The sequence below is a fragment of the Aethalodelphis obliquidens genome, unplaced genomic scaffold, assembly GCF_003676395.1.
Source record: "Aethalodelphis obliquidens isolate GAN/ISIS:26980383/991018 unplaced genomic scaffold, ASM367639v1 scaffold38, whole genome shotgun sequence".
NCBI lineage: Eukaryota > Metazoa > Chordata > Mammalia > Artiodactyla > Delphinidae > Aethalodelphis > Aethalodelphis obliquidens.
The window spans coordinates 13941701-13964580 of record NW_020837982.1 but is presented as its reverse complement, the minus strand read 5'-3'; the positions used below and the strand labels follow the sequence as shown (position 1 = coordinate 13964580).

The following is a 22880-nucleotide window of genomic DNA, read 5'->3' as shown; positions in this document are numbered from 1 at the left end:
CTCGGCACTCAGAGCATGGGCTCCCGGGCAGCTTGCCAGTCACAGCTCATTCTGCCTTCCCAGCTCCCAGCTTCAGAGCCTGTCTTACCCTCCCTGCAGCCTGGCCAGACTCTGGTTTCTAGGAGTGGCACCTTCTTAGGCAGTGAGGCTGCTGTGACCACTGCTCTCCAGCTCCCCTGGCGCTCCTCCCACAAGGGGTTCCTGCGGGCAATGCCCTCCCTCCCCGTCCCCAGCCTCGCCCACCTTTAATCCGAGGTCTAGCTCTCGCAGGGAGCGCTGAATCTCTCGGGTGAGGACGTTCATCCGTTTGCACTCCTGGAGTGCCACGACCACGTAGGGGGTGCGCTCCTCTGCTTTGGCCATCAGTTCTGGGATGTTAAACTCATCTGTCACCCGCTCCAATATTTCTTCCAGGGCGGCCTTGACCTGCCCCACAACAGGAAACACAGGGTTAAGACGGGGTTCAACTTCTCCAGAAGGCCTCCATTCCCCCGCCACGTGGCACTAAAGATGCCAGTCATCCGTGCCCTGGGCACACCCTTGCCCGCTTGCTGAGGCCAACTGGGTCAGGGGCTGAGGGCCAGCCGCAGCAAGGCCTCCCGTATAGGCTGGCCAGCTCTCTGTGACTCCTGGGACCAGCTGAAAAGGATGAACACAGAGGCCTTTCTGAGAACTGGGAGTTGAAAAACCCAGAGACTGACCCTGCTAGCTGTGGGAATCGAGCTAGGAGGGCATAGGACAGACTTGGGCCTAGGGCGGTCATTTGGAAGCACGGGAAGCCGCGGCGATGAGCGGCAGTGATGGAGACATGTAAACATTCCATTCGGAGTTTCCACGAGGCTGCACTGCAGTTCCTGTCCTTGGGTCCTGGAAGAAGCATCGCCACAGCTCATATAAACCTCCTCCCACACCCCACGGACCCTTTTGTCACACGGACTGTCAGCTAATCAGACCAGGGCAGCTAGAACAATCAGGGCCTCTCTCCAGGAAAATTGGAATTGAGGCACCGAGACTCTGGGCTGTGTGGGGGGCAAGCACTGGGAGGCTGAGTCCGCCATTTTGAAGCAAATGGGTAAAGCCCAGGAGCTCTGTCAGCAGAGAAGGAAAAACGAGAAAGTGCAGACTTACTAGTGCAGCCACTTACTGTGGCTGGCAGAGGGGCTGGAGGGAGGGAGAGAGGGAGCCAGGGCTCCATTTCCAGCCCTGCCTGGAGTCAGGAGAGCTGGTGGACGTGTGTGGTGGATGCTGTTTTGGTGCGTTCATCTCATCCCTCTTCTTCTAATGACGGGTCCCTGTCTCCTTTTGTGAAATTACCTCTTTCCCACTGTTTTGGGGCACAGTCACCAGGCCCAGCCCTCCACTGACTCAAGTGGGCCAATCAGATGATCTTTCCCAGGAGCATGAAAATTGAATCTCAAGCCCAGGATTTAGGTGCAGAAAGTGGAGGGAAGTGCGATGGTCCACTCTTCTCTCTCCCTGGGACCCCAGAGCCACTGTGGTTTCTATCCTTTCTTCAGTGTATTCCTTTGATACAGTGAGCTATTTCTTGCCTATTTCAGCGAAACTGGCCCCTGTTCCTTGCAACCAAAGAACCCTGACTGAGTTAATATGGCGTTGTTATGTATCACCCGTGTGAATTTAAGCAAGTCATTTAGACTTCAACTTTCTCATCTATTAAAAATTTCCAAGAGCAGCTTTCTCCACTGCCCCCTCCCCTGCCAACTCCCAGGGCTGGTGAAGAGATCAAACCAAAAGAGGTGATGAATGTGGCAGCATGTGAAAGCCACAAAGGACCCTATACATGTACAGGATTATTAATATTAATTTTGCCTTGTATTGTTAACAGACAATACATTATCTAGGAAAAGAGCTGATGTTAGAAGAAAAGAAAGTAAAAACTCATAACCGTGTCACAAATGGGTCTCTGGTTCTGTCACACCAAAAACTGGAATGGAATTTTAACAGTACCTGGAAGCTGCTGCTGAGACAGAGGACAAATGGCTAAAACTACGTCATAGTTCTGTCTCTGGAGCTGAATTTGAAGAAACAGCCCTGTATCAGCAAGCTGTCATTTGGACATTATTCACAAAAAAATGAAAAGATAGTCTGGAGCTATTGTTTCAAAACATACTGAACATGGGGAAACAGAGTTCTCTTCCGTCACTGATCAGGCCTTGGAGGACTTGGAGACCCTGCCTGAGGAGGGAGCAAATACACAGACATAGAGAGGACACTTCAGATGGGAGCAGTGCATGCCAAGGGATGTGGTCTACGTTACTTCCACAAGCAAACACCTCTGTTTTTTTTTCCTTTTGGAAAAGTAGTAAATGCTTATCATAAAAATCTAAATATTACAGATTCATCTGATATTAGAAGCAAAATCCTCCCACAATTTTGCCTCTTCCTTCAAAGGGGGAAAAAAAGCACTGTTAATTATTGGTTTATAATTTCTGCAGGTGTCCTTCAATGCATATGACCCTATCTATCCATCACCCATCCATCATCCAGCTATCCATCCACCCATCCCCATATTTATCACGTCTGCCATATCTTCCTTCCTGCCTTGCTGCTTCTCTTCCCTCCATCGCTCTCCCTTCCCTCCCCACCTCCTTCTCTTTCTGTCTATCACAAATGGAATCATAATACACACAGATTTTTCAGTTTGCTTTTTTTGTGTTTTGTTTTTGTTTTCTTTTGGCCACACCATGTGGCCTGCAGGATCTTAGTTCCCCAACCAGGGATAGAATCCATGCCCCCAGCAGTGGAAGCTCAGAGTCTTAACCACTGGACCGCCAGAGAAGTCCCTCAGCTTGCTTTTCTCACCTAATAATACATCTTGAACACATTCCCTTGTTAGTACTTATGGATTTACCTTGTTTTTTTAACAGTATATATTATTTCATTGTTTTGGCATAGCATAAGTTATTGAGTCATCCCCCTATTGATGGTATTTGGTCTGTTTATCATTTCTACTACTATAAACAATCCTGCAATAAAGAAGTATATCATAACATCTGTGCCCTTTTGAGTGTTTCCACTGGTTGAATTCCTAGGAATAGAATTATGAGTAAAATATATGAACATTTTAAACTTTAGGTGCTATTGTCAGATTGCTCTACAATTTAAACCTCTACTAACAGAGATGGGAGTACATCTTTTCTTATGTTCTCACCACTGGATATCCTCACATTAAAAAAATTTTACCATTGTGTGAAAAATAATATTTCACTTAACTCCATTTAGTTATGAGCGATGTTGAGAATATTTTACAATTTTTCTTGGCCATTTGTATTATTACGTGAATTTCTTTTGTGTCCTTTTCCCCTTTCTTCTCTCTCCTTCTTTTTCCTCCATGGGTAATATCTGTATATTAGCGAAATCTGCCCACTTCCCGGTATCTGTGCTGCAGTTGGGTTCTCCAGAGTTTGGCAAGTGATCGTACTTCATTCATCTCTGACATACACAAACACACACACACCATTTCTTGAAGTGGTCAGAAGAAGGGAAATGACAAGAACTAGAAGCTTCCTTTAATGCTGCCCAAAGAATCCTAAGCCTATTACTCACATAGTCCCAGCCTTTTCATTTTTAAGCTAGGAACATTTTTGATGCTAGGTGGTTTGGATTCTGGGCAACATCAACTTTCTTATCTTCCTTTTGTTCTCAAATTATATCCTATGCATCAAAGAGTAAAAGAGGTTGAGTAGTGGGGTTTAGAGCAGCTTTCTCAGAGTAGGCTCACCTGCATCACAGTCGCTGGGCTGCAAATTCCTGGGCCTAACCCCAGACCCCAGAATCGATGCTCCCTAGCTCATTCCGAGGCATATTAAAATTGAGACTCATTTTAATGACATCACTCCATACCTTTAAACAAACATCCAGCTCCTTTACTATCAGTCAGTTTGTTTTCCTAAAATCAATCCCTGAAGCCTAAAAGTTCGATAACTCTCCAGGTTTTTTAATCCTTAATCTGCCAAGTATGTTTCCTTGTAACAAGGGAACCTCTAACTAAAGGAATCTGGGTAGTACTCTGGACGGGAGGTGGGGTGAAGCAGACGCATCTGTTGGAAACTGAACTGCCTTGTCTTAGGAAAGCATCACAGAGAAGGTTCACTTTGAGCCCCTTCCTTTTTTGCCCTCGGCTGCGCCCTCACCAGGAACAGAGCTCCCAGGTTGCCTCTGGTCACCCTACACCCACACGGCACCCTCCTCTGGCTTTCCACCCAACAATTCCCCTCCACCTTCCTGAAGTTTCGGGAAGTCCTGTGCTTAGTAGCACTAGCTGTGCGTTAGGAGACTCGGGGACTAACTGTCCTTCCCACAAAGAGACCGCATTTTCGTCTTAAAGAGGAGCGAGTTCGTCCACGCGAGCGTCTAGTTGGCGGAGTGAGGGTGGGGTGTCTAGGGACAGCTCCCCACCCATAATTACTTAGTTTGGGAAAGGAACCATGAGGTCCGTTTCGAGGTTCCCAAACCACGATTGTTCAGCTCTGCCCTTTCTTCACTTTGGCAGACAAACGGAATAAAACCTGCCTTTGGGGGAAGGAGTGAAGCACTGCCACACCCAGCGGCAGGGACGTCCTACCAGGTACCCCGAGGGCCCGCCTGGTCACGTGACTGCGGCGGGTCCCTCGGAGGCGAAGGGTCTGCGCGGCGAGGCTGGACCAGCCATGCGCGGGGAAGACAGCACGCCGTGCAGTCTGCGCTGTGGAGCCCAACGCGGCCGGCGGGAGAAAGGGCGACCTCGGCAGTCCTGGGCTCCCCAGAATATCTCGGGCAACCCCTCCATATACCTTTTCTTCTCTTGCGGACCCCGCTCCATCTCCGGCCTGGCTGTCCCGGGGCTGCAGCTCCAGCACCGTGCGAAAGAGCTTCTCCGAAGTCTGGGTCAGGAAGCCGATCTCCGCGTTCGGATGGAGGCCGTAGAGATGCGGCGACTCTGGGGGCAGCTCGGCGTCGATGTACTAAAAAGTCAAGGGCAAGCTCACTTGAAAACCAACGAGACGTGTCTCCCATCTCCCACCTGACTAGTCCTCTGCAGGGCAGTCAGTGGGCCGGAGCAGGCCTCTGACGCCGGGGCCCCTCTGGCCCTCCAGGGGGACGCCCTCCAGGGGGACGCCACTCACCGATGCTGGCCGACCTCAGCGTGCTGCCCACCTGTTAGGGCACATCCTTACACCGTCCGTTTGTGTATGCCCGGCTGGTTTTCCAGAACCTCCACATTCATGAGCTCATTCTTTTGGGGGAAGCTTAGCTGACTTTATCCATCTCCAATCTCAGCCCCTCCCACGGTGCCCTGACCTACACCTGTCCCCCCACACACAAGGAGGACTTCTCAGAGTCCCTCAGAGATACTTTTCCTGCCTGGGAATTTTACCCAGCCCTCCCTGCTTAACTTCCTTTTCTCTCCCCTCTGTTTATTTAAATCAGGGATGATAAACCTGAATGCAAACATGGGGCCATGTATGCAAAATAAATGTGTGAATTCTGGTGTAGGATGAAGTGAACTTTGCTTCTGGCAGAAAGCATTCGAATTAAAAACATTTAAAACAACGTGTCTCCAAACACCACATCTCTGGGGTCAGTTGTGGTGGGCCATAGGCTGCCATCCCTAAAAAATCCTCCCCAGCATGTAAAGCTCACTTCCTTCTCCAAATGTTTCTGAGCACTCTGTGCCAATTCTCTCCATTACAGCGAAAAAACACCCCTCAAGTTTAGCTTTGATGATTTCTTGGTGTTGGTAACATCTAGACTAAGTAAAAGATGGCTCATTCCTTAAAGGCAAATTTGCGTGTTTATTTTTGCATTTCTTCCAGCACCCAGCACGCTCCTGGACTCCTGGTAAGCCCTATAAGCATCTCCTGACAGATTAAAGAGAGGTATGGAGAAAGGGGAACTCTACCGAAGTCTTCTGAAAATGTGCAAACCATGTTATCATTGCCCATCACCGGCATTTGTTCCACAGACAGTAGGGGACGCTCTTGCACAACTTTCTTGGCTAAGGCCTTCAAAGCATTTATTTTTAAAATTCTTTTATTTACTTTCAAGAGAATTATTGTTTTTAATTTCTTCTCATAAGCCTAGTTTTTCTGGGTCAAATAACTTTTATGACGTACCTTCTTAAACTTTAGGAATTAAAAATTTGTTTAAAGATTGTAGTTAATGTTCCTATGACCAGTATTTCCCTTAAGTTTGGTATTCAAGAGTTCTTTTAGGGATGTTCAAAAGTCAAGCAACAAAAAAGTTTTTTTTGTTTGAATTCCTTTTTAATACATTTTCATGGTGGGGTAAATAGGCAAAGATGCACACCTTAAAAATAGCTGAAGTGGGCTTCCCTGGTGGCGCAGTGGTTGGGGGTCTGCCTGCTGATGCAGGGGACACGGGTTCGTGCCCGTGGGCCGTGGCCGCTGCGCCTGCGCGTCCGGAGCCTGTGCTCCTCGGCGGGAGAGGCCACAGCGGTGGGAGGCCCGTGTACCGCAAAAAAATAAATAAATAAATAAATAGCTGAAGTAATAGTAAAATGAAAACCCAAAGTGAGAGAATGAAAACCCAAAGTGAGAGTATGAAAAAACTCCATGAGAATGTTTTCTTGGTATGTGTATGTGTGTCTGTGTTCACAGCAACCAACAGAGAATAGGAGGGGTGAGTGATCTGCCCACAAGATCGTGTCCCTCTGAAGATATTTAGAACCACTAATATAATCTTTACCAAAAGTTGGCTAAGTTCTTACCTAAATTTTTGCTCCTAATGGTTGTGTCAATATCCTGAATGGAAACATCAGATAAATGCCCAAGATGTTGTTTGTAGAAAAGAGCACCAAATAGAATGATCGAGCTAAACATCAAGCATAAAAAGATCTCTAAAAGTTCAACTTTATCACTAATTTGAGGCTAGAAATCCTATAGTAGCTCTCAAATTGAACAGGCTGAGGGCCACGCTGGATGTGACCTCGGCTCTTTAAGCTGGGCTTCCCTGGCCCTGCATGTGCATCTCCAGTCCTTTGGGGAGAGACCCAGGTCCCTACCTGGTGGTAAGCATTGTAGTCCATGTTGCCTGGGAGGGGGAAACCTGGGGCCAGGGACAGCTCTCCTTCCAGCATTTCTGGTTTGATGAATTCCTCCAGGTAGGTCCTGCAGAGTCTCCTGTCCCACTCATCAGTGATATGGCCTCCGTACATGATCTCACCAAAGAGGTAGCGCAAGTCATCATAGGGGACCTGAGAGACGGGAAGGAAAGGAAGATCTCCACGCAGGCCTTGGGATGGCCCAATGTGTGGACAGAGCGTGAGCCACAAGATAGGGTGGTTCCTGAGATTAGGAACAATGTCTTATTCATCCAAGCTCCCCTGGTGCCCAGCGGGGTCGGGCACACGTGGGAGCTCATTAAACGCTGGAGGAATTACATCCAAGAGTGAGAAGAGGGCTTCCCTAGTGGCGCAGTGGTTGGGAGTCCGCCTGCCGATGCAGGGGACGCGGGTTCGTGCCCCGGTCCGGGAAGATCCCACATGCCGCGGAGCGGCTGGGCCCGTGAGCCATGGCCGCTGGGCCTGCGCGTCCGGAGCCTGTGCTCTGCAGTGGGAGAGGCCAAAACAGTGAGAGGCCCGCGTACCGCCAAAAAAAAAAAAAAAAAAGAGTGAGAAGAGGTAAGACGCCAGCACTCTGGCACACATGCCTTCCCTCTTTCACAGTCATTAACTGTGGCAGTGAAGTCAGTCTCTACCTATGGGTCCTTTAATCATACCAGTGTCGAACGGAGGAAAGCGAGGGCATGGGTACTTTTCCCATTTCCTGCCATTAATTAGCATATTAATTAATCGTCTCCTTGGAAAGTTCAAAGTGAATGAAATACAGCACACAAGTTCATGGGTGTTAGAGACAGGGGTGGAAGCCACCTGGAGAAAGCCGCGTGGCCGCGGCAGGTGAAGGGTTGGTGTGCTGTGTGGTGGGCTTCCCAGGACCCTGGAACCAGAGGCAGAGGCACTGCTTCTAGGCTGGCTTCATTGTCCCCCAAAGGATGCTGTGTTTGGTCCATGAACCAGAAGAGCCTTATGGCGTACACATGCCCTTAACTGGAAGAGCGTGGATTGTCAGTGTGTTTTGTAGGATGGAGACGTCAGACAGAGGAGAAAGGAGGCGAGGTGTGGCCAGAGTTTAGCTTCTTTAACTTCCGCAAGACCGTGCTCACGCCAGGAGCTGCGCGCACCACGAGAAGGTCTGCCTTGGCGAGTTAAATTGGGAGTTCGTATCAGGTGAGTGTGGGGTCTCTTCCTGCCGATCACTGCCCCCGGCAACGCTGGGAGCGCACAGGGTGGTCTGGGGGGCCCTGAGACTGACACCAGTGGGTGGCTCACACCAGGTGTGAGGCACTAACTGGGCTTCCTGAGCTTTCTTGCCACCCCCCCACCATGGTCCTCACTCCTCAGCCTCACACTGGCCCTGGGGTTGCCCCTGTGGTAAACTTGCACTTGCTCACTCCCCTTGGGGAGGGTGTATACCTGCCCCGGTGAGGACACCCCTTTCTGGCTGTGCTGATGCCACATCATCCTTCTCAGAGGTGCCCCCCCGATTCACTCCGCGCCGCCGGAAACTTTACCCTCACGTTGGCCTCCAGGAAGTTGTAGAGCACGTTCACAGAGATGGTGAGGTCCCCAGTGTTGAAGGGGTAGGAGCGATTCCACCCCTGGGGCCCAAACTTTCTCCTTTCTGCCACCACGGCGTGAAAGTAACAAAGTGCAAAGAGGATGCTCTTAAACTCTGTCTCCCGGGAACACAACTCCAGCGTGTCCTGAAAGGAAATGTTGCTTGGTGTTAGCACAGAGCTGCCGTGATGCAGGGCAGGCCATGGTGTGGGTTAGGATGGCAGGGCTGCTGTGTTCCCGTGAGGGTTGGAGCTCCAGCAGGACCGTGGGTTGCTCTGTGGACAGACATGGAACCGCGTTTGAGGGGACCTTGCAGAGGGGCTGGGTTTTAGTCTAGAATCAGAGCTAAGGTTTAGATTCAGCTTATAACGGGGTTTGGTTCACAGTTCAAGTTAACACACATGGATGTGCTAATGAGGTTCCCACGCACAGCTAACGGAAAAAGGGGTAGCGGCCAGGGGAGCATCGTGTTTGTCCTGTTAACGGCACTTTGCGCTGGGAGGTGGGAGGGGACTCCCACAGCATCATCTCTGATTTCCCTCCTTCCTGCCATGTTTTTCTTGCCCATCATGGAATCTCAGTAGGTGTAATTACTGCCTGTGTGACTGAAGAATCCACGGCTCATCTGCTGGGGGAGCTGCGGGAAGTGGGGCGGGGCTGGGAGTCGGAGCCACAAGAGGCCGAGGGGTGCCGTGCCCTGCCCTTCCCATCCTAATGCCTCCTCTGAAGCAGAGCAGGGGTGATCGGACATGTGGCTGCAGAAGCAGGACCTCCTAGGGGTCCCGACTGCAAAGCACAAGGCGGGAGAGACGGCGTGGCTCAGGAAGAGAGGATGAAAGACGGGGCAGATGGAAGACAAGAGGAGCAAGAGAGGGTCCAGAGGGAGTCAGTGGAATTGCGCTTAGATTTTAAGGGGGATGGTGATGATGGTGGGGAGGGGAAAACCTGCATTTTAAAGGGCCGTTAGAACAAGAGCCCTGGATTCTTTGGAATTAAGCATGTCCTCTGAGTGAGCTCCTCTCTGTTCAGGAAGGAGCAAGATGTGGCAGGTAGAGCCCACGAGAGGCACTTTGAAAGCTCACACGAACTGGACTGAGTTCAGCCTTGGCATTTCTTCTAAGAAGTGGCCCTTAGACGTCGCTTACGTGGGGAGGAGGAGAGCGGAGGCGGTGGGAGAGGTTAAGCTTCCGGGAGGTCTGATTTTTTCCATGGAGAACCCGTGACACAGTCTCTCTGTCTTTCTGGATATGTGGGGGTCACTCTGGTGCCTTGGTTGGGTACCATACTTGCCTTGAAGGTACGGATGTGAAAGGTCAGAGGTGGGACAGAGGGCAAAGTCGCTGCCTCGTGCAAGCAAGAAGGTAATAGCTGCTTTCTGGGCAGCGCTGCTCTCTGCAGACATGTAGGGTGTTTCCTGTGTTACCTCTGACATGTGGAAAATCGAGTCCTGCTGAAAAATGCCTTTAGGCAGACAGACAAGAAGCCACACTTGCTGAAGCTGGTTGACAGTGTATACTCACATGAAGGTCAGAGAGAAATAATCACCCCGAATGGCACAGGGGTCAGGGAAGCAGTGATAAAAAGAGCTCAGTTCTGCAATTTGTCCCATAAATGGTTGAACTAGGGCTGTGAAGGCACAGAGTGAACCATAGGCGTATGAACCAGGCCACTGTTCCAGGGCACTTGTAAATGCAGAAGGAAACCATTAAAACTCTTGTGAACAATGAATCCACTCATAAATCCATCCCTCTTCCTCAGAATGAGTGACTGAAGAGGGCTATAAGTGGCCCAAACACCAACAGTTGTGGAAGGGATGTTCCAGGAAAAGCCAGACTCTCTTGGGATATATTTCCCAGTTGTTTGATAACCAAGACTGTCAGACTAGCCTAGGCTTGCAGGGGGTTAAGCCCAAGGACGAGGGCCCATGGGGAGGCAGAGCAGATGAAGCCAGGTATAGCTGTAGAGGATGATAACCCCCCCCCCCCGAGGCAGAGTTTTATAATATTAATTATTAGAAGCTATTCCATGTGAAGCAGCTGCTACTCCCTTCCCTGGCTCTGTCCAAGACCCTCAAGGCAGGAAAGCTGGGGATTCCCTACCACTGTACTCTTCAACAGAGCAGGCTAACTGCACCCTAATGTCTTCCTCCCTCCCCAACTTAAAAAAAAAATTATGGTAAAATATACATATCATAAAAGTTACCATCTTAACCTTTCTTAAGTCTGCAATTCAGTGGCATTACATGCATTCACGTTGTGAATAGCACGTTGTGCTACTCAATGCCTTTTTTTTTTTTTTCCTTTTTTCTGGTGAGTAGCAGTTGAAAAGATTCTTCCACTGAAGTGTACTGAGACATGATTCACATACCACACGTTTCATCTAGTTAAGGTATACACTTCCATGGTTTTAGCATATTCACAGGGCTGTGTGATCGTCACCACAGTCTAGTTTTAGACTATTTAATCACCCTGAAAGGAAACCACATGCACATTCACTGTCACTCTCTACTCCCCACTTTCCCAGCCCCGGGCCATCCCTAGTCTGTTTTCTGTCTCTACAGATCTGCCTATTCTAGACATTCCAGATAAACAGGGTCATACAACATGAGAACTTTTGTGTCCGGCTGCTTTCATTTATTTAGCATAATGTTTTCAAGGTTTACCCATGTTATAGCATGTACCAGTGCTTTGTTTTTATTGCCAGATACCATTCCAGTGTATAGATTCACCATTTTTGTTTATCCACCCATCAGTTGAGCTATGGTCCCAATGCCTTTTCAGGGCAAAAATGTCTTTGCTTGGAACCAGCTACAACTTCCTGTAAAGAAGTCTGTAGATTTCAAAGTTAAGAATGTCTATTTCCCCTACATGGAATATAAAATCTAGAAAACTGAGCAGTTTTGACCTCTGGTACAGAGTACCTGGAAGTCAAGACCTATTTAGGAAAAAATAAAAAAAGAGAAAAGAAAATGCCCCCGGACAAAAAAGCACCTTGCCTTCTGCACCGTGTTGCAATGGGAAGGTATTCTGTAGGGAAAATGGCAAGCTAAAATACCCGAGGTCTCCTGGTAATGCTCCCCTGCTCTCTACTCCGGATTATGTGGGAGTTTTGGAGCTGGGTTGGAAAGGTGAGTGCAAGAGGAGGGGGCTGGATAAGTTTCGCTTCTCAGATCCCGGGGAAGCTTCCCTGCAAGTTGGCCTTTGGGCTGCTGCTACGAGGGTATCAGACGGTCAGTGCAATCTCGAGAGACTCGGGTGCCACGTGGTCTTCATCTCACGTTAACGTCAATCCCAAAGGGCTGCTGCTCCTGCTGCTTTACGCTGGGCTCGCTAGAATGGCTGTCCTGCTGGACGGCCTGTTTCAGCCGACCGAGCTGACCTATCTGGGGCTTGCAGTGAGCTTGAGCACGGGTTCCGTGAAGCTAGAGACCCGCTGGTGTTACGACAGGATGATGTCGGGGAGGACCCATCCTAGAACCCTGCCCTTGGACTCCACCAAGGCCAGAGTGGGAGATGGACGTTAGGTGGGCCCCGTGGCCCCCATCCTCCTGGGGTTCACACCTTTGCATACTCCCTTTCCCAGAAGGGTGGGACTCCCCAAAGAAGAAGCGACCAGAAAGGATGCCTTCCTGAGAAGATGCCAGGGGCCTGAGCTGCAGACTTGGCAAGCGCTACTTTATACACGGGTACATAAAGCGGTACTTTATATACCCATGGGCCTGGCCTTGGCTTTAAATAAATACTCCACTACATGAGCCTTGGAGTTCCCAGTAACAGAGATTCCAGTCATGTAGTAGCCTGCGTTTGAACCCTATGCCTGGATAGTCCAAGTCTCACTAGCACAGTGTTCTCCAAGTCGACTGTTGGATAGAAGCCCCTGGAGGGCTAGTTAGCGCGCAGAGGCCTGGGCCCCACCCCAGAGTGTGTGATTCACTTGGTCTAGGGTGGAGCCTGAGAATTTGCATTCCTGTCGAGTGCCCAGGTGATGCTGATGCTGCTGGTCTGGAGGCCACGCTTTATGAGTCTAACACGCGGTTACATTCCAGTCCAGATCCCCACCGTCTGCTGCCTGGGTTATCTGAACCCTTGATACTCAAGATGCAGGCAGACGTCATCTGAACACGAGCGTCAGCCCCCTGCTTGGAGACGGTGTGTTTAGCTAGTAAGTGTGTGACCAGTGCGCCATATCAATTAGATTTACGGCACTCTGTCCTTCTCCATCTTGGAGTATTCAGTTAGCCTGTAGGTGTGCAGAAAGCTCCCCTACCCCTCTTGCCAAAGAAACACCCTAAGCTTGGCTCCCCCAGGTGTATCTGGGAATTGAGGGCTGCACTCGGCGGGCACTGGCTGGAGGTCACTTGCAGGGGGGACACATGTCGCCCACGCCGGGCACTGCTCCAGTCGGTCCCCCACCCCACCCTAGCTGTGTACTACTCTCCCACTCGGGGAATCTGCTCTTTGTGAGGCGGGGCACTCTTCTCCCCTCCCTCCCAGGGCCCCCTACCTGAGTGAAGTTGTCCAGGGCCTTGTGCAGGTTGGCATGCATGCCCGTGGGAGGCTCGTTGGTGATCTTAACGGAGTTCTCCAGGATGCCCTGGGGGATGATGTGGCCCTCAGTGGAGGGCGCGGGCTCCGCACTGATGAAGACCCTGAACTCTGGGTGGCTGTTCTCGCTGTGCTCCTCCAGCTTCTTCTCCAGGGTACTGAGCCACTTGGCCACCAGGTGGATGTTCTGGTGGGAAGGAAGGACCCCTTGATTACAGGCATCTGCTTAAACAATTATCAGGAAGGCGGCTTGAGGAGGGACTTGGCCTTACTTTCAAACAAATCACATCCCAGCATGAGTCTCGGGATTCCCAGTAACGGGGACCCCTTGTATCCTGCAATTCAATCCTTTCCCTCGGTGCCCTAAGTCTCTCTAGCACGAGGGTCTCAAACTTGACCAGGCATCGGGGTCCCCTGGAGGGCTTGCTGAAACAAAGGTTCTCGGGCCTCATCCCAGAGTGGCTGATGCAGGTGGTCCAGGGGGGGGTCTGAGGGCTCGCATTTCTACCAAGTTCTTGGGTGATGCCGCAGCTGCTGCTGGTCTGGGGGCCACACTTCAAGGGTCTAATGTGTGGTTACATTCCAAATCCGGATCCCCATATCTGACACCTGGATTTTTTTGAGCCTTTGATCAAAAGTGGGGCCCATGGATCAGCAATGTTGGCCTTACCTGGAAGCCAGTTAGAAATGCAGACTCAGACTTACTGAATTAGTGGATTTTAATAAGATCCTCCAGTGATTTGTATGCATGTTAAGACTTGAAAAGCACTGATTTAAACTCCTTCTAGCTAGCTTTCCTTCCTCCCCTGCCCCTCTTGAAACCATTCTGCTAATTGTTGCCAAACTTATCTTCCTAAAACACACTGAGACACTGCTGTTCCCAGACAGGGAAAGCTCCTACTACAAGCCCAAGCTCCTCTGTCTGGTCTTTGAGCCCTTCTCCTCCCCCAACAAAATCCCTTTCTGTCTGTCTGTGTAAAACGACATTTATTTCTTAGCACTACCTTGCAGCATGCACTTTTCACTCTAGCAAGGGTAGTCACTTTGCTTCATTACACTCTGTTTCTTTATGATGGATAGATAAAAACTCCTTGATACATATTTGAGGAAGCCTGCTTGCAGAGCCTTAAATACACAGATCGGCACAGGGCACAGTGCTTGGGCCACAGCAATCTGCTCTCTGAGTGCTACTTTCTCTTCCATGAAAAGAGAAATAACAATAATATTTTCCATACTTATTACCCAGGGTTGCTGGAAATAACCAAAGGTAATGGATTTGAAAGGGCTTTGTATACTGTGAAATGCTATGCAAGAGTTCGTAGCGATTGCTGAAATGAAACTCTGTGAAATGAAAGCATTCAGTTGTCATCACTCTATGGGAGCGGAGAGTCTGCTGGCTGCCTGGAGAGCCAGGGCTCGATGAGCCAGGCAGCACCCCCGGCCCGCAGTGAGAAACTCTGCCACTGCTTCAGGAATCCCCGCGTCTGAGTTTCATCCTGGAGGTCTCTCAGAAACCACATCAGGGCAGCCGGTAGGTACCAGGGGGAGGAAACGTTCTCTGCTCACTGTCTGGGGGGCTGGGTTCCTGAAGGTGCTAGTGCCCAGAAGGGGGTCTCTTTGGCAAATGAGCCTGAGACAGTCGGGGAGGCCACACCCTCCCAGCACCGAGCTGATCCAGTGGGAGGAAGCAGGAACCCCACTGTCATTCTCTTTTCTCCTTAGATTCCCACTGTTTCTGGAAAAGTGTTCCAGGGAATAGCAGATCCCTCTGCTGCTAGGCTCCAAATAAATAATGGGATAATTAAGGATGAAAACCCAACAACAAGAAGTGTACAGTGAGTCATCAGGAGACAGAGGAAGTTCTCGGTAATCAAAGCCAGATGGGAGGGGAGGGACTGGCTTTTCCATGTGTCCTTCCTTCACTGATTTCTTCATTGATTCTTTTACCCCATGGGCTTTGGTTGAGTGTCTACTGTGTTCACGGTAGTGTGCTGGGTGCCAAAGGTAAATAAGGAATGTCTCTTTCCCCAAGAAAATGCAGTGAAGGACACAGCCATAGTGTAACTGGTTTCCACGTAGCCATGGGTGCCCTCGCAGAGGTGGCTGCGGGAGAAGAGAGGAGTCAGCCACTCGCTCTGCGCCCAACAGCCCCAGGATCCATGCAAGCTGCGGAAACGGGAACAAGAGGACAGGCCATGAATCGGGAGGGGGAGCCTTTACTTCTTGTACATGTTTAGTGAAACATGTACAAGAAGTGCTGTAGGTATTCCTACAACGGTAGGTGTTCCAGATTCCCGACCCCAGCTGAACTCTCAGTGAAGAGGCTCAGTCCTGGTTATATGTGTGACCTTCTAGTCACGCATGTAATGAAGAGCCTGTAACACGTGACACGTGGAAAGGCAGAGCAGAGGAGAGCTCCATGGAAGGCCGGGGAAGAGATCAGCAGCCGCCACTGGATTCAGCCTCGAGCTGAACGCCGGCCTCCTGAGCACGCAGCGCTGTGAGAACAGGCCTCCTTCGGGACGGGGGTGCCATTGAAACCAGAGGGAGTGGGGGGAGAGGGAGGGTATTGAGGGTGGGGTGAGGAGCAGAACACACGGGGCCGGACTGGAGGGAGAAGCCTGGGAAGTCAGGGACGAGGGCACGGAAGGAAAGGTGGCCCAGGGACTGCAGGGGTCGACCCAGGGACGGGGTCAAGAGTGACCCCAGCAGGGCAGAGGGGTCGTACCTGCAAAAGAACCCAGTGACCTTTCTTGGCAGCCAGGTCCAGCACAGCCTCAGCCACTACCTCCTGTCCTTGGCCCAAAGACACGTTGTGAAAGTTCCGGTTGTTGAAGGTATATCCGAGTTTTTTACCTAAAAGGGGCAGGGAGTGGTCATTATTGCCTCTAATGCCATTGAGTGTTCACGAGGAAACGCGCACCTCCGCGCGGCTCCCCCATCGCAGGCTGCGGGAAGCCGTGCACCCCGACCTCACACACGGACCCCCTTCCTTCACGGGGCAGGGTTGCTGCATCTTCCAGCTTTTTTTTGCCAAAGAGAAGGAAGCACTTGTCTAGACAAAATGCTTCGCCCCTCCCTCCTCCCTCAGTCCCTGCCAACTAAACACTGGCGCTTGCCATCTGCCTGTACAAGGATTAAGTCACTCGCTACTGTAGCCACTGACCTTCAGCACCCTATGAAAGGAGTTCAGGCTGGAGACCAGGAATGAGGCCCTCTGTGCTCTGGGAAGAACTGGCAGAACAGGTCTTCAGAGAGTTAGGTATTCTCAGGAGAAGATGTTACGAGCCCAGCTCTTACGTGTCCTCATATCTAGAAAAGCACTCCAGTCCTTCACGGTGACGTCTGCTCTTCTGCAAACACGTGCGCCTGACTGCATGCCCCCCTCACCAAAACCACATGCGCACTGACCTCTGAGTTGCTGTCTCCCGGGCTACAGTCCTCATTTTGCCCCCAAGAAAACTTAACTCACAACTCTCACATCGTGCTTTTTTTTTCAGTTGACATCCCAAAGAGTGGGCACATGTGCCGCTGCCCTTCTGTGCAGACTCCACTTGAAGAGCAGGCATTGGGCCACCATCCTAGAGAGTGAAAGGCTCGGAGAGTAGCAAGTGTGTGGGCGTGGCCAGGTCTAACATGCTTTGCCCCCTGAATATATTAATAATGATATACATTTTACTGGGAGGCGAGGCCAAGAGGGGCAGGACTCGGGTAGTTCGGCTGCCTGTACTTTATGCCGTATGAACCTCCTCCCTGTTATTCCCACCACGTAGAACCTTTACCCTCGTCATTTTGCACGAATGAGAGTGAAGAGAGGCAAGAGGCCAGTCAAGAAGGGGCTTGGCTGAGTAGGTGTGAATGCTTGTATCTCACTGTCGGGAATGGAGTAAGGGAACAGCCACGCAAACGCACATGTCCCAGCTGGGTCACTGGAGCAAGGCTGATGCTTAAGAGTTGCTCTGCGAGCCCAAGAAAGACTTCACACAAAGAAATAACCTTAACATAGGCAGCAAGTTCTGCTTGGACACCAGCTATTCACCCAACCCAATGAAGTTTGGAGGGCTTCCCTGGTGGCGCAGTGGTTGAGAATCTGCCTGCCAATGCAGGGGACACAGGTTCGAGCCCTGGTCTGGGAAGATCCCACATGCCGCGGAGCAACTAGGCCCGTGAGCCACAACTACTGAGCCTGCGCGTCTGGAGCTTGTGCACCGCAACAAGAGAGGCCACGACAGTGAGAGGCCCGCGCACCGCGATGAAGTGTGGCCCCTGCTCGTTGCAACTAGAGAAAGCCCTCGCGCAGAGACGAAGACCCAACACAGCCATAAATAAATAAAAAATAATAATAAAGTTTAGAGAAATTACATAATATTCTTTAGACAAAAGGATCAAAAAATGTGTAATACCATGAAGGAATCGTCGAGCAATTTTTCTAAGAAGGTGAGATGCACAAGAGAAAAGAGGAGAAATTTAAAAGAGAAAAAGAATAAAAGTCTGTACTTAACAAATTTAGTTTCAGGGGAACTAAAATTGAAGTTGCAGTTTGATACTTGTGCAAGAAAATTTAAAGAACACTGTCAATATTGGATGTGTCTTTAAAGCACTAAAACAAAACTATAGTGTGTTCTTTAACTGTACAAGACCAAACAAGATGATGACTTTTTGTAGTGAGGAATAGTTATTACAGATTCAACTGAGATGAACCCAAGAAATACCCTTATTAAACTCTATAAATCCTAGCTGGCAATAGATTTGATGTCAGCTTTAGAGCCAAGACTATGAACAACTTATTCCAGAGAAAAAGAACAGGATAAAGATGCTGGGATTATTAGATAGCCTCGGTGACATTTCTGCTCACAAAGACCCTACTTCTCTTCTTTGTTCACAGACAAAGGGTACAGGAAAAGAGGGCTTAACGAAAGATTAGTTCGAATTCCATGTGCTGCGGCTTCCATGCCCCCACCCCCCTGCCTTCAGCTCCTCTGTCCCTTTCAGATCTTCCTTCCAGCACCCCTATGGTGGTGTCACCAGGAGCCGGGCTGCGCTGTGAACCTCCCTGAGCATCCTGGTGGCCGTCCCTCCACGAGCTCCAGTCTAAGGACGCTACAGCGTCCGTGGCCCTCCGCCTAGCTCCACATACCCCTGGGGCTGGGAGGAAGGGGAACATCCTTCTAGCCTTGTCTTGTTAATTGCAGGCTATTTCTTCTCCACTCTTGTATGAAAAACCTTTCATGTGCTCTCTTCCTTTTTTTAAAATTTAATTTATATTTATTTATTTTAACATCTTTATTGGAGTATAATTGCTTTACAATGGTGTGTTAGTTTCTGCTTTATAACAAAGTGAATCAGTTACACATATACATATGTTCCCATATCTCTTTCCTCTTGTGTTCCCCTCCCTCCCATCCTCCCTATCCCACCCCTCTAGGTGGTCACAAAGCACCGAGCTGATCTCCCTGTGCTATGCGGCTACTTCCCACTAGCTATCTGTTTTGGGTTTTTTTTTTGCGGTACACGGGCCTCTCACTGTTGTGGCCTCTCCCGTTGCGGAGCACAGGCTCCGGACGCACAGGCTCAGCGGCCATGGCTCACGGGCCCAGCCACTCCGCAGCACGTGGGATCTTCCTGGACCGGGGCACGAACCCACGTCCCCTGCATCAGCAGGCGGACTCTCAACCACTGTGCCACCAGGGAAGCCCTAGCTATCTGTTTTACGTCTGGTAGTGTATATATGTCCATGCCACTCTCTCACTTTGTCACAGCTTACCCTTCCCCCTCCCCATATCCTCAAGTCCATTCTCTAGTAGGTCTGTGTCTTTATTCCCGTCTTGCCCCTAGGTTCTTCATGACCTTTTTTTTTCTGAGATTCCATATATATGTGTTAGCATATGGTGAGATATCATCTCACACCGGTCAGAATGGCCATCATCAAAAAATCTACAAACAATAAATGCTGGAGAGGGTGTGGAGAAGATGGAACCCTCTAGTACTGTTGGGGGGAATGTAAATTGATACAGCCACTATGGAGAACAGTATGGAGGTTCCTTAAAAAACTAAAAATAGAACTACCATATGACCCAGCAATCCCACTACTGGGCATATACCCTGAGAAAACCATAATTCAAAAAGAGTCATGCACCAAAATGTTCATTGTAGCTCTTATTTACAATAGCCAGGACATAGAAGCAACCCAAGTGTCCATCAACAGATGAATGGATAAAGAAGATGTGGCACATATATACAATGGAATATTACTCAGCCATAAAAAGAAACGAAATTGAGTTATTTGTAGTGAGGTGGATGGACCCAGAGTCTGTCATACAGAGTGAAGTAAGTCAGAAAGAGAAAAACAAATACTGTATGCTAACACATGTGCTCTCTTCTAAAGCACATGCTATTGGCTACATTGCCTACTAACTTTTATGTTTTCTGCCTTCTATCAACTTCCTAGCAAGAGTCACTTTTATTAGGGGTTTTGGAACTTGGTTTAAAATATTCCATATTTTCTGTCTCATCATTATCTTGGTGAGCTTTAATGCCACTATGGATGACTCAGCCAACACCCAGCCTCATGCTTCCTCATCTTCAAAGAATTTCTTTCCATTTCTGTTTCCCATTCCCAGTGGCTTCAGCAAGGCCTTGTCCCTGCAAACTCTCCCACGTCTGACACATCATTCTTTCATTTTTACTCACAACTCTAACTTCCTACTGTCCAGATTGCTCACTCTCTTACTCCTCCTTGCATATTATTCTATATCAGCAAAACGTCCAGTCCATTGGCTCCTCTGTTTTTTCTAACCTTCATCTTTACCTCCCTCTTATTTTAAGATGGACCCAATAATCCTTCATTTGAGCCGTGATCTTATAAAATTCTTCACTCCATTGCCCATCCTATGTCTGCATCCCCCAACTTCTGTAAAACCACAACCCTGGACAAGTCTATGCGTTAATACAAGAGAAAAAATAACACACTGAGTGAGCTGGTGCCACCACAAGCTGATGATTCTCAGTCTTGTGAGACCATCTGGTAATCTTTCACGTCCAGAAGTTGGCTATGTTGTCCACTCCCCTCTTCCCTTAAACTTCCTAATGGCTGCCCCGCTTCTTATGCTCAGCACTTTGCTTCACTCTTTACTGCTCCCTCTGCCTGACAAAACATCTGCCATCTGGTAGAACACCTTCCATTTACTGCCATTGTATCTGCCTCTGCCCACATCCCTGTTCCATCCCCATCCCTGCACAGCCCCCTCTCAGTGGAAGAGGTGTCCCCCGTCCCCAGCACATGAACAGATGGGTGAGTGTCCCTCCACACAGAAACTACACTCTGCCAGTCTTGAAGCTGCTCTGTAAAGACTGTATTTGCTCCATCCTAGCCAACTTCAACTGACGCTTAAGAAAAAGAGAATGGAGTCAGGAACAATGAAAAAGAGGCTCTAAGCAAAGTGTTGATAATCTAGCTGCAAAGACACCGAATTGAAAACTGTTTCTTTGAACACACCTGGTAGCAGGCTGACAAAAATCTAAAGGAACTCCTCCTCTGACCAGCACATTGGAAAGAGGAAGAGGAGGCAGTAGAAGGCCCAAGTGGTAGATAAACGGAAACATTTTGTCAATGCCAGGTAACTGGACAAAGGAGGATGGAGACCAAGCAAAATCATGCAAGAGTCAAGTCAAAGAAGGACCAGAGAAGGTGCCTTGTAAGGGTGGAAAGGGGAGGTCCTCTGTTGGGAGGGCCGAGGACGATACTGTGCTTTGAAAGGATGTGACAAAAGGATGTAAAGGAAGGAGCAAACCGAGCTGCCTCAAAAAATAGACGCGTCATCATCGTCATTTTAATGCTGTACAATGCTACTGTACTTTTAATGTTTCAAAGCCTTTTCACATCTGAGATTTCATTCTTATCTTCACAGTAACCCTGGGAGGAAGGTATTAGGGGGTGATTGGAAACGATGGGTGATTGCTTTTAGATGAAGCAAAAGCAAAAATAATCGTGCAAATAAGGAAGTGTGGCTCATTCAGGAAGAAGGTGATGAGAAGAGAGAGAAGGTAAAGGATTAATCTGCAAAGGCAAGAAGGAATGCTGTGCGGGTGGGTGGAAGTGGGTTCCTGTTAAAACATAGGCCAAGGAAAGTGGATGGAATTCTGTTCTCCTCCTCCTTCAAAATTGTTGAGGAAGGAAAATCTTGGAGGAGACTAAGAGGCACAAAACTGCCAGAAAAGCTTAGATTCTTAAAAAAAAAAAAATTTAATTAAAAAAAATTTATTTTATATTGGAGTATAGTTGATTTACAATGTTGTGTTAGTTTCAGGTGTACAGCAAAGTGATTCAGTTATACATATACATATACCTATTCTTTTTCAGATTCTTAGAAAAGCACAGACTCTTAACCAAGTGTCAATGGATGAGCTTCAGAAGCTTAGAGAACTCCCAAAATCATATATAGAATTTTGTCTGTCTGTGGGTTCATGCATTTCAGGAGAAGGGCTGGAGTGAGGATGGGGGAACAAAATCTTTCATCTGCCAAGCTTTGTCTACGTCTACATGGAGTAAAACAGTGTCTGATGGAGTCTGATGCACAGACTCTGTCCAAGCACAGAGACAGTAAGTTTCCTGAATAAGCGGGGGCCTAGGGGACATAGGGGAAAGTGAGTCAGTTATGTGGATTCCAAACCTGAGAATAGGAGTCCATCAGGCAGAATGATTAGATCCAAGATGTGGAGCACATGATGTCACCAGAGTATATGTTCTAAATGGGTGCATGAGAAAACGAATCAAACCATCCAGAACGCAGAGGGGGAGGAAGAGAGAGAGAAAGAGGCACAGGTGCCCAGGTAACCTCTAGCTGATGAACAGCAATATTGCCTCTGGTCGGGAAATATGCGTTAAGATGAAGCCAAGGGCAGGGCTGAGGTGATTTATTCAGAGACAAATAACCAATACGGTTCAGGGACAGGTCAGCTTGCCTGAAATGACAGAAAGCTTCAAACTACATGATGGAATAATAGTTGGGGGTCAATTGGCAAAGAATAGTAGGAAATTGCTCATAAACAGGGTATATGAAAGCTTCCGAAAAGGAAAATACTGAATAAAAATGAGGAGACTAGATTTGTCATTATGAAAGGAATAAAACCTCCATGGGACAGAAGGAATACAGAATCTACGAAAAAGTGAAAGTCAGGAATAACATAGCAATAACAACAGTTCTTATGCTCATTTATTCATTCGTTTGTTAATTCATTCAACCAATATTTACTGAGTACCTCTCTGTGCTAGTTACGCTTTTAGGCACTGGTGAGAAAATGATGAGCAAGATGACACGGTCCTTGACCTCCAGGGTCTTAGCGACATGCAGGCAGGCAAACGTAAGTTAAAATTGTAAAAGAAGGGTCTAATTAGAATTGTATTAAATGCTCTGAAGCAAATAATATGTATAAGGGGAAACCAAATGGTCTTGTGCAGAGGTCAGGAGAAGCTGATCCCTGCAGGATTGGCAGGTATTGGACTGAAGAGCTGGGGAGAAGTATTTCAGGTAAAAGGAATTGCTTGAGAAAACGCCCTGGGCCGGGAGGGCTCATGATGGAGAACCTAAAAGAGCCATGTGGCCAGAGAAGTGTGAGTTTGAGGGAATGTAAGATCCAAGGCTGGACAGAAAGGCCAGGCCATGCAGGTCACAGAGACCATGTTTATAGTACTGGACATT

General features: G+C 48.8%; 1 protein-coding gene across 1 annotated transcript in view; it reads right to left on the bottom strand.

The window, feature by feature from the left end:
• The window catches only part of DNAH9 (dynein axonemal heavy chain 9), a 299454-nt gene that overhangs the window by 12173 nt on the left and 264401 nt on the right, over positions 1–22880 (bottom strand). Inside the window, exons 62-67 of the mRNA XM_027131074.1 lie at positions 15911–16038; positions 13142–13369; positions 8593–8784; positions 7025–7216; positions 4794–4964; positions 244–426 (exon numbers count right to left, since the gene is read on the bottom strand). Of these exons, the coding sequence (XP_026986875.1) occupies positions 244–426; positions 4794–4964; positions 7025–7216; positions 8593–8784; positions 13142–13369; positions 15911–16038 (1094 nt within the window). The remainder of the gene's footprint in view (positions 1–243; positions 427–4793; positions 4965–7024; positions 7217–8592; positions 8785–13141; positions 13370–15910; positions 16039–22880) is intronic.